General features: G+C 40.5%; 1 protein-coding gene across 8 annotated transcripts in view; it reads right to left on the bottom strand.

Annotated features, from left to right (window-relative positions):
• Positions 1–12,314, bottom strand: part of LOC132406219 (caytaxin-like) — a 55,471-nt gene that overhangs the window by 32,467 nt on the left and 10,690 nt on the right. For 3 of the 8 annotated variants that reach the window (XM_059991559.1, XM_059991558.1, XM_059991557.1), the window contains exons 2-5: positions 11,551–11,688; positions 11,372–11,456; positions 8,048–8,163; positions 375–439 (exon numbers count right to left, since the gene is read on the bottom strand). In XM_059991559.1, the coding sequence (XP_059847542.1) occupies positions 375–439; positions 8,048–8,163; positions 11,372–11,456; positions 11,551–11,639 (355 nt within the window). In that variant the 5' untranslated portion in view covers positions 11,640–11,688. Of the gene's footprint in view, positions 1–374; positions 440–8,047; positions 8,164–8,301; positions 8,568–11,371; positions 11,457–11,550; positions 11,689–12,314 lie in introns of all 8 variants that reach the window. The other 5 variants (XM_059991562.1, XM_059991563.1, XM_059991560.1 and 2 more) reach the window with 3 other exon arrangements.

Below are 12,314 nucleotides of genomic sequence, written 5' to 3'. Positions count from 1 at the left end.
ACAGCACAAGCTGTAAGAGTGGAGCTCAATTCCTGCTGCTGTCCATATATTCTTTCTGTGACCATGTGTGTTTTTTCCAGGTAGATTTCAAAGACATAGGGACATCGCGTTAGGGTTAGTCAGTTGTGGGCATGCTATGTTGGTGTCAGAAGCGTGGCCATACTTGTGGGCAGCCCAGCACAATCCTTGTCGATTTCACACTTTGGAAACAATGCATTTCCTATGAACATGTGAAAAATAAAGCTAACCCATATCTTTACAATCTGTCCTTTGTTAAACCACAGGGCTGGTGACTAGTGTTTTGTTTTCCTAGCACTAACAGGTTTAATACTGATGAATTCAAATTTACCACAAAATATAACAGATTGACTCACATGTTCTGTTTTCCAGAGCTGGTAATCGTCCGAGAACATCCATCATTTGTTCCTCTGGTATTGGTCTGTAGAGTAAAATAAAATTATTGTACAGTAATTGATCAGAAACTTAATTACATTACACAGTAGGTTGGCCAGTGACCTGAGGATTAACTACAGGTACACTGGCTCCATCCACTGCCTTGATTTTATATGCACTAATATACTCAATATTCAAAAACAAAATTAATCTCACTTTTAAAATTATCAATAAAGATTCAGGTGAATATTAAGATCCCACTTCACAACATGAGAAGATTTCCACTGGCCATATATTTCACTGCAACTTTGGAATCATCTTGTGCATAAATCTGCTATACATGAAAAGTAATTTAGTGAATAACACATGTTGGAACATTGCCAAGGTGCTGCCTTAGTAACTATTTTGCTTCTCATCAAATGGATTTGGATTTCAGCTCACTCTTGCAGACATATAATAGGCAGATATTTTCTCTGCTTCAGTATTCAAATCCTGGCATTTCTATTGTGAACATCCTACAAGTTAATCATCATGATTTTTTTGTAATACTCTTGTCCATTTTTTCTATTGAATAGCCTAACATTTACTAACCTCCATTATCTTGCCAAATTGCCATTCTTTATTTGTGATCTTAGGTAATCTTAGGTTACTCATTGGTGGGCATCATATTTGAAGTTAATAGTGAGGCAGAGAGTGTTAGTAGGCTATTCTAACCAAGGAACCTTCAGAGGGTAGGCTCTGGGTTCATGGAACACACTCACAGTTTATGAAAAGTGAAAATAATAAATGACTGGGACCAGGATCTCTAGCCTGGTGCTTTTTTCTCTCTCTGAGGCCAAGACCTGCAGGCCCAGTGCTCAATGTCATACTGGGCAGTCTGTTTACCTACAGAGAACGACACAGCAAAGTTCTGTAGGTGCCAGAATGAGTCCAAAATATTATTTACACTGCACATCAGCTGGTATTTTAGGCTGCTCTAGGTGTGGGGAAATTGTACCACTAATTCTCAGACTGTGCTGTTTTATTCACACACTTGCAGCAGTACAGGGCAGCGTGAACCATGGGAATCCAGGTCTAAATGCTGCAGGATAACTGGATTCAAAATGGAAGTGCACGAGTGAAGAGCTGGGCAGTGCTGCATTTTGTTGCACTGATCTAATAATTAAACACCGGCATATAATCAAATATGCATAACACCTCAAGCATCAGCAGATTCAAATTCTTATAAGCACAGCAAACAAACCAAAGGACTGTAAACACATTTAAATTTGTTCAAATATTAATATCTTGTTTCATTTTTACACAACTATTCAGGACATCGCTCTCAGATCAAAATGGTATCTTACCTTATTGGCAAGGATTTATTGACATCAGGGCACAAGTAAAAAGAACGTGTAGAAATAATCCTTTATTTGCAGAAGCATGTCTGGCAAAACAGTTAGGATTTACAGTCCTATCACCACCTTTTTGGATATATCTGTTACATGATTGAGATAAGTTTCCATGTAAGGAATATTATATCAGTAAACTCACACCCCCTTTGTGAATTGAATGGAACAAGCTAAGCAATTCCAATAAGTGAGATGCACACTGAGCATGTCCAATATCTCCATGGGGATCGACTTCTCTTTAGGCTGAAAGGAACAAAGAATTAATCCTGGACAAAAGGGCACAGTTTTATACCTATCTGCTGTATTTTGAAGTATCCTTACTTTGGCACACACTGAATGATTTTGTTTACACCTGCTTTTAAATCATTTACGTTTTGGAAGCAAAATATAAAAAATGTTGTTGATTCAGATGGAAATATACTTTATTACTGCAATTTTAGCTACTGAAAGGTTTCCTCCATCCTAGAAAGAGGAAGCTAAATTCTTTCTGCTGCATAGGTTCCACTGACACCATCATCTGTTCATACTTCAGAGTCGAACTATACTGAATGGGACCATTTTCCGAGGACAAGGAATAAAACTGGATGGCTGCAAGTATTATTTGTAATTTTGACATTTCATATTCTCCCTTTATAATGCAGTCAACTTTCATACATATTATATAATCCAGTTTGCAGCCAGTACCCAGTACTACATAAAGATGTTGACAATCCTATGATTGTTTCAACAATATTCTATGATACTATACCATTTTTAAAAAGTGAATGGTTCCACATTATCTAGGTTAGAGGTGAAATCAACTAGATTATATATAATTAATAAATAGTCTATTTGGAATTACAATTGAATTAGAGGACTCTGTATTAGTAACAAATTGCATCCTGAATGCTGCCATGTCAGTCCTGTCTACAGTGGTCTGAAGCTCCTGTCGTCAACTTCATGAGGCTGATATTTCCACTTCACTCATACAGACAGGGCAGCCATCTGTTGATGTCTGTGACCTTAACAGCAAAGTATAATTAAAGCTTTGTGGAAAGGATGCACGTATAATGGTTTGGGAAAGAATTTGCTGTGACATTCCAAAGAGATATGTATTGCAACAATCCATGGGTTTCTGAAAATCTCAGCCCACTCTATGTTTGGCTATTTTTTGCTTTCAGTTTTTCATTCTTTCTTCACACTGAATGTTGATTTTATAGAAGTTGTCTAGAATCTGGAATTGACCTGCTGTCTCTAATTCAAATATGCCGCACAATAGAAATTTAAACACCTGCATCCTGTAATTAATGGGCACTGGATTGTCTCTACAGTTCCAGAAAATTCACATTAAATTGCCTCAAGGTATATAGGATCATCACACTGGCTCAGCTATTCTTGGGTACTTTGCCGGGATAAGCTAAAATATTGACAGGAAATACTTAGCAGTTTTTTTGGACGGATAAAATAGTTAACATTTCAGTTTAATGATATTTTGTGGAGACCTGAAATGCTCATTCTCCTTCTTTCTCCTTCATGACACAGTGAGAATATCCAACAATATTTCAAATATCCATCATCTGGGAAGCTGGGATCAGCTGCAGGTCCGCATCCACAATTTCCCTACCTTCACTGTTGCCTCGGTGAGCTGATTTCTGGAGCCTTGCTTTGGATAATACTAAATTAATAAGTCACTTTCCTATTGCTAGTGGGTAATGGGAGAACTTCACTTTCTTGTTCTAACAGCATCACCCACTCACTGTTGTCAGAGTTTCGAGTATGGCCACGATTGAGAAGTATTTCATTGGCTGCAAGGCTATCTTACTACAATGAAAAGCACTACATAAAAGCAATACTATTCCTTGTTTCTATTATTGGACAGCAAAGCAACAAGAGGGAATAGAAAATGTCTTCAAAATCCAACACAGCTGGAGAATTTAAATTCAGTCGATTAAATAGCTACTATCCATGATGATAAAATGAATTTCAAATAGTTCAATAATGTTCTTTTGGGAACAGGTGTTCCATCTATCTCATGGTTCTGAGGTAAGGCATCGATGTCATTCAGATGGGGAATCAAAAGATGGAAGGTTGGGTTTTGAATCTGGCTGGTCTTCACACATTGCATAAAATAAACAGAACTATCCCAGCAATTATGAGAGAGGTTCATTCTCATGATAGAGTAGACTAATTTTCCCTCAAAGAGGACCATTGCCTTGAGATTGTGATTAAAACAGAGATATAAATGCAATTCATATCAGAAAGAGCCTAGACAAGTTTTTTTATGTGAAGTAAAATAATTCTGAAAATCGTGCTCCTCAACATCTAAGTGCATTCTTAATGATTGCTAATTTCAGCACCAAGCGATCAGAGTTCCAGACCACAATAGGTCACTTCAAGCAATGATCAGAGAACTAACCATGATACAGTAGGAATACTTTGTATGGAATAGGCACTTCCTACCTGACAGATTTGGTGTTAAGGGAGCTAGGGCTTTACCCTTTGGAGAGAAGGAGGATGAGAGGAGACATGATAGAGGTATACAAGATATTAAGAGGAATAGACAGAGGGGACAGCCAGCGCCTCTTTCCCAGGGCACCACTACTCAGTACAAGAGGAGATGGCTTTAAGGTAAGGGGAGGGAAGTTCAAGGGGGATATTAGAGGAAGGTTTTTCACTCAGAGTTGGTGCGTGGAATGCACTGCCTGAGTCAGTGGTGGAGGCAGATACACTAGTGAAGTTTAAGAGACTACTAGACAGGTATATGGAGGAATTTAAGGTGGGGGGGGTTATATGAGAGGTAGGGTTTGAGGATCGGCACAACATTGTGGGCTGAAGGGCCTGTAATGTGTTGTACTATTCTATGATCTATGTTCTATGTTCTAAATACTCTTGGTACTAATCAACAAGCTTCAAAACTGGGGCCTCTGTACCTCCCTCTGCAACCGAGTCCTTGACTTTTCATCCAGACCCTAGTCAGTCCAGACTGATATTAATATCTCGCTGGCAATCAACACAGGTACAACTCAAGGATGCATTCTTTGCCTTCTGCTCTACACTCATGAATTTGTGCCCAGGCACAGCTCAAATACCATCTATGAATTCAATTTCAAGTTCAAATTAAAGTTTAATTGTCATTCAGCCACACACGAATTCCATGAATACAGCCAAACAGAACAGTGTTACTCCGGAGCCAAAGTGTAGAACACAGTACCAACAGCCACACACAGCACAGGGCACAGATAGCATGTATAAGATATCAGTAAAATACAGTTACACAAAAAAATACAGTCCAGGACCCTGAGTCCATTAACATCTCAGCAGTCTGCAGTCGAACACATTCTTGGTGATGACACCTCTTTTGTTGGCAGAATCTCAGATGGTGATGAGGAAGTGAACAGGAGAGTGATAGATCGGCTGGTTCAGTGGTATCGCAACAACAAACTTGCACTCAATGTCAGCAAGACTAAGGAATTCACTATGGACGTAAGGAAGGAGAAGACACACTCGTCCTCATTGAGGGGTCAGCAATGGAAAGGATGAGCAGCTTTAACTTCCTGGGTGTCAACATCTCAAAACATCTATCCTATGCCCAACACATTGATGCAAAGAAGGTACATGAGTGGCGAGATTTCATTTAGGAGTTTGTGCGGGTTTGTATGTCATCAAAGACTCTAGAGCAACTTTCTACAGATGTATAAATATATATAGATGTCTCTCTGTGGAGAACACACTGACTAGTATGGAGGTTTGCAAGAGGCTACAGAAGGTTGTAGACCTAGACAGCTCCATCATGGGCATAACCCTCCCCATCACTGAGGACTTTTCAAAAGGCACCATCCATCATTAAGAACCCTCACCATTCAGGACATGCTGTCTTCTTATTAATATCTTCAGGGAAGAGGCCTGAAGATGCCCACTCAATGTTTCCAGAGCAGCTTCTTCAGATTTCTGAATGGTCCATGAACCCATGAACTCTACCTTACAATCACTATTTTGCACTATTTGCAATGAATTACATGACATATATCAGTGATAATAAACCCTTTACTGATTCTGATTCAGAGTGTATTATTCTAGTGCTAAAATTTCTTCCGTGATCATGGTGTAGTTCTGGATTCCAACCACCAGGTGGTTCTCTAGAACAAATCTATGAAATCTCCCAATTCCAGTCATATAAGGAAATATGAAATTTAGGGGACTGGTCTCATTCCAGGATTTAATGTGAAACCCAGCCCAGCACTGAGCTCTCATCCTCCAGATAAGGTTTGATAATAATTCAGGCACGAAAGCAGCTAGTTGGCTCTATTACAAGCTGGCTGTTTGCTCAAAGTTCCTGTACTCGTTTCCTTTTCAAACACAGGAGTACACTCTGTGGTCACTTTATTAGGTACAGAAGATAAGTAATAAAGTGGCTACTGAATGTATTTCTGTATGCTCATGCCCATCCACCTCAAGGTTCAACGTGTTGTGCATTCAAAGATGCTCTTCTGCTCACTGTTGTTGTAGTGCGAGGTTATTTGAATTACTGTTGCCAGCTTGACCACTCTCCTCTGACTTCTCTCATTAACAAGGCATTTTGGCCCAAGAACTGGTGCTCGCTGGATGTTTTTTTGTTTCTTGCCCCTTTCTCTGTAAACTCCAGAGACTGTTGTGCATGAAAATCCCAGATCAGCAGTTTCTGAGGTACTCAAACCTCCCTATTGGGCACCAACAATCATTCCACAGTTAAAGGCATTTGTTCCACATTCTGAAGCTTAGTCTGAACAACAATGGAACCTCCTGACCACATCTGTGGGCTTTTACGCATTGAGTTGCTGCCACATAGATATTTGCATTAATGAGCAGGTGTACCTAATAAAATGGCCACTGACTATAATTCTCTTCCAAAAGTTCTCTTCTCTTCCATTGACTTTCTGAGCTGTGATTTTCCTTGTTTCTTTTTTTAAAAATCACTGTTCTAGTCTTTGATTAACAACAATTGTGCCAGTGGAAACAGTTTCTCATTTGTGCTATCAATCACTATCATAAATTCAAATCCTTTCCTTTCCTACCATATTCTGGTCTTTCAAGAAAGACACAACACTCTGGCTAATTGCTTTCAAATGGATTATAAAGGTGTAGCTAAATACCTTACTTTTGCATTCTGTGATATATTATAAAGCCCTGGACCCGCACCCCAGATATTTTTAGCAGGCTTCTTCTGAACTGCTAACACTATGTTATCTTCTGGCAATTCCACTGGTAGAGATCTAACGGACAAGCATTGACTGCAGTAAAAAGCAGCAAATGCCTGAAATCTGAAAACAGATCTTAAACTGTTGGAAGCACCCAGAAAGACAAGCAATATCGGTAGGGGCAAAAGCAGATCTGACTTCAGATCAGGGATTCCTCATCAAAACTGGAATGTGTTAATTGTTCTCTGATCAACCCTGTTCTACTCCTGACTGATACAACTTTGATCGGCATTTCCTACCTTAATTTTGCAAGACTGATACAACTTTGATTGGCATTTTGCAAGAACCATTTCATTGCCAAGTCAACATTCCTCCTGCAATTGTTCATAGTTAAAGAGTTGTTTGTGGCATTATTATTGGAGTATTTGGCTGCAACAGCTTATAAAAGATTGACCCTTGTGATTGTATAAAGTTAATTTGATTCAAAAGGAATAACAGGAATTTAAGTATTAACATTTTACATGCACTTATTGGACTGAGCTATATACAGTAGTTGACCCATTGCTGCAAACACTACCTTTAATTTATTAATTACTTTTTACTCAAAATTGTTCTTTCGTTCTCTCATGAAGATATGAATAGTTGTCAAACTAGCCTATCCAAGCCAGTTTCTTCTTTGATATATGACAGAGTCTATTCAACTACATGAATATTGCAATACTTAGCTACAATATTTTCTCTTGCTTTCACAGCCAGAGAGCAGATTGCCCAGCAGGGATCCCAGAAATCAGGATTAGGGACCCAGTTGATCTCTTTCCCCACCTGAATCCTCCACCATTCTTTAGATCAGCAGCAAGATTGCCATCCATTCAGCTAAGACATTGAAAGACGAGGTTTAAAATTATGTTATTGAAAGTCTGCAAGGTTATGCAATGAATTTGAATCCACTGTGGTGAGGCTGGCAGTGAAAGAGTTAACACGATAAATATCTGCAGCACGGCTTTGTGTCTCTGAGGGCCCACGGCTTCCACAAGAGTGATCCCACTGGAAATTGATGGGCTGTCAGTTTTCATGTAAATGAGTAGACATGCAAACATCTGGATAACTAACCTGGGAAAATCATCATCTTGCCACTCCTCCTTCAGCTCAACGTTTTCCATCCGAAGTGCTGCCTCGCTGGTCCCCATCAGAATCCCAAAGATGGAGGGCACAAAAACATCCAGCAACTGAACAGATACAATAATTGATATTTATTAGCTGCTGTTAAAAACAACCTTCAACACAACTGCATAAATTCATAGCAGGGCTCCATCAGGACAGCATCAAAATAACAACAAAAATGGCAACGTGAAAAGAATACTTACATCCTTTGTGTTATTCTTCGTGGCTCGTTATTTTAACAAGAAATGGTCCTTTTGTCCATTTCCTATGTATCCCTCCCTCTGTTTGTTCTCAAGCCAACGACGTAAATTGTTAATTCTAAAAACAGCAGCTGAGGCAGCTGGTCCTAAGCCCCACACTTGATCGAAAATCTTCCTCTGCTGGGTCTGCTCTCAGCAACATTATGGATGCAGATGCCAATCAGAGGTTTATTTTTTTCATTGCTTGCAGACTCCTGTTAGGTATGGTGCTGCGTAGAGAGGTAGTTACCAGATTGGCACACACATCAGCAACAGCAGCCTGATTCTGATTGGTGGTACACTGTGATGAAATCTGCAAACACCATCCAATCACCAAAAGGAGAAATCTGAATATATTATTCAATCTGTTTCCATATCTCACCTTTCCTTGTTTTAATCATGTCTGATCTGATTTATCTGCATCCTTTCCCTTTATTACTCTATTTTTAATACAGTACACCTGCTTCCTCCAATGTACAAACAATTCCCTTCACTTAACAATACTTTGATAGAGGGTGTAAATGCTGTGTGGTGTAAGAGGTTTGTACAATATATATCAGACAGTTGCCAAATGTGTGCACGGCATGAATATGGCCCCAGGCCAGCAGACAATCTCTGTAATGATAGACAGGATTCTATTTTCAGATGCAGATAAAAGATGCTGCTGTAATTATGCATACAAAAATTCAGTATTTCTCATCTTCCCTCTTGGAGATACAGAACACAATGATAAACTGAGCTCAGTACTGCCTGTGAGTTTACTGCTCAAGTGTTCATCATGCCCACACACTGATTTGTAGCATGAATTGGCTCCGGTGTCACATTGTTCAGGACATAAGCGGGTGCAGATGACTTCCATTAGAATGATCCAAAGCAGTTGAATCATCACATCAGTCATGGTGCAATGCTGAATTACCACCAGAGAGTTATTGTCTATTCTGAACCTTGCACGGCTGAGTGTGGGCTCAGTCGCAGTTCGTACCCAGCCCGTTGCTAAGTAAACAGGTGATTATCTCTTTTCCAATTGATACCTTTTGGCAGTTGCTACAGCTCTACAGGTGCTGCATTGGCTTCAAGCTGCAAAAACAAAATCTAAAAGATACACCAGGTGTGGAAGTACTGCTACTGACTTTACTGCTTCTGTACAAACAAGTTTCTCTCAGACAGAAACACATTGGAAGATATGGTATGTAATTATTGTTGAGTGTACTGAGGCACAAAGATGTAGACTGGGAGATCAAGAATTCATCTCTAGCATATTCAGGAGCCTGATAGTAGTGAAATAGAAGCTATCCTTGAGTCTGGTGGTTCACACTTCCAAGCTTTTGTATCTTTTGCTGAACGGGAGAGGAAAGGTGAGCTGAAGATGCCTTTGATTATTTTGGCTGCGGGAAGTGTAGACAGAGTCAATGGAGGGGAGAGTGGTTGCATTCACACCCTCTGCATTTTCCTGCAGGTGCATGGAGCAATTGCTGTACCAAGTTGTGATGCACCCAGATAGGATGCTTTCTATAGTCCATCTATAAAACTTGATAAGTCATTGGGGACATGTCGGGTTTCTTTCGCTGTCTGAGGAAGTAAAGGCTTTGCTGTCCTTTTTTGGCCAGAGTATAAATTTGGCTGGATGAAGACACACAGAGAGTGGTGGGAGTGTGAAATGAGCTGCCAGATGAAGTTGTAAATGTGGGCTCACTTTTAACATTTAAGAAAAACTTGGACAGGTACATGGATGAGAGGTGTATGGAGGGATATGGTCCAGGTGCAGGTCAGTGGGACTAGGCAGAAAAATGGTTCGGCACAGCCAAGAAGGGCCAAAAGGCCTGTTTCTGTGCTGTAATGTTCTTTGGTTCTAAGTTGTTGGTAGTATTTAAACCTAGGAACCCGAAGTTCTTTAACATTTCCAGCTGAGGACCATTGATATAGACAGGGACTTGTACTTCAATCCTCTTCCTGAAGTCAATGAACCGTCCTTCATTTTGCTGACACTGAGGCAGAGGTTGTGATAAAGCTCTCTATCCTCTTCCTGTACTCCACCTCATCGTTGTTTGAGATCCAGCCCACTACGGTAGTGTCACCTGAATTACAGCAGAATTTGGCCACACACTGTTAAGTGTTTAAGGAGTATATTAAAGAGGCTGAGAAGGCAGCCTTGCTCCCTCTGTGATATCTGGGAGATTGAGAAGTCAAGAGTCTTAGATAACTACATTTAAAGCTCATCTCAGATCACATGGATTAGTTAGAACAGCAGTAGACTGACTGAAAAGTATGTAGGAGGCATAAATTCTATAGATAACAGTTTTAGGAAAGGAGCTGCAGTGTAGTTTCAGTCAAGTAGATGGTTGACTACCAGGAATGACAAGCAGGTACGCAGTAATCTTATGTGGCTATTCTGCTCACTAACAAGTGTACTATTTTGGATACTGTTAAGGCCTATAGCATGTCAGGGGAAAAATGCCACAAGCTAGTGCCATTGAGAGCAACAGCACAACAAATGGCAAGGAAGGTTAAAGTGTAGGCAAACAGTCGTGACAAGGGACTCCATAGTCAGGGACGCTCGGTAGGGGTTTCTATGGATCAGGATGGTGTGATTCCTCCCTGATGCCAGGATCAGCGATGTCTTCGATGGATGGAAGACATTCTGAAAGAGGAGGGTAAAGAGTGAGAGGTCATGATATTAACAGCATTGGAAGGAAGCGAGATGAGGAATTAGGCAACAGCTTAAAGGGCACAACCATACTTCTTGCAATCTCAGGATTACTTCCAGTACCACTAGCTGGTGAGGGTAGAAATAGGATAGGCTGAATAAATGTGTGGCTGAAGAGCTTGTGCAGGTGGGAAGGACCATTGGGATCTCTTCTAGAGCAGAGGTCACATGTGTAACAGAAAACAGGATGTATCTGAACTGAAGGGGAACAATATCCCTGCAAGATGATTTGCCACTAAGGCTCAGGATGGTTTAAACTAGCTTGGTAGGAGTTGGAGCCCAGTGTAATAGTGTATCAGATGAAGAGGTTGAAGTAAACATAGAGGTTACCGTAAGCAAGTTCACTAGGCAGGTCAAGCTGTGTTGGAGTGCGTTGCCACATTGTAGAATCTGAAAAGGCCTTACGCCTCTCTTCCTAAAGACAAACAGGTAGAGAGTGTGAATCACTTAGAGAAGATTGTTGGCTTCCCAGTGCTGCAGAATGCACGTTGCTTTGCAGTACTGTTTACCTAGACTGGAACCGAAAGGGACATCCATTCCTGCTGTTTTCTGACCACAGGGAGCAAACCATGCTGGTTGACATCCATTCTGGCAGCATTTTATGATACTGTATTCTATGTCAATCCACTCTGCCCGCAGCTCTTGACCTGCATGGACAATGAATGGTTACTGTGACAGGGGCTTTCTGACTCCTACTTCTGTTGTGTAACATATATATGAACACACACATCTACCACATACATACTGTAAACCCAGATTACAACATGGTACCTAACAAGGTAAACCACTGTACTGGGCCTGGAGCCCTCTATAGAACCTGTAGAGTACTTTCAATAGCAACTATTAAGATTCACAATGACCTATTGCAAGCGAAACACCTTCATTGATATGATGGGACAGCCCTTTCCACCAGTTATTCGTAAAGCAGAAAAGAAGAACATGAAAGATCGAGGTAACCTAGAAATCTCTTTCTGCCCAAGCTGTCTGAACAATTACTGGTATTCAGTATGATACCAGTAAATACAGTCTAAGCTCCCCATTTACTGGAGAAAGGACAGAAAGTAGGGAAATTTGCTACTTGGAGAGAATAGGTGAGGATACAAAAGGCATAATCACTGGGTGTCAACCTCCAAGCTATCCGCTAAAACGCCAAGGTCACGTAGCAGTTAGCATGATTCTATTGCGGCTCAGGGCATTCCAGAGTTCAGAGTTCAATTCCGAAGCCGTCTATAAGGAGTCCATGTACATCCTCCCCATGGAATGCGTGACTTGT

This window comes from Hypanus sabinus, chromosome 16, assembly GCF_030144855.1.
Source record: "Hypanus sabinus isolate sHypSab1 chromosome 16, sHypSab1.hap1, whole genome shotgun sequence".
Taxonomy (NCBI): Eukaryota; Metazoa; Chordata; class Chondrichthyes; order Myliobatiformes; family Dasyatidae; genus Hypanus; species Hypanus sabinus.
The sequence above is the reverse complement of the archived record's forward strand: the minus strand, read 5'-3'. Positions and strand labels throughout refer to the sequence as shown.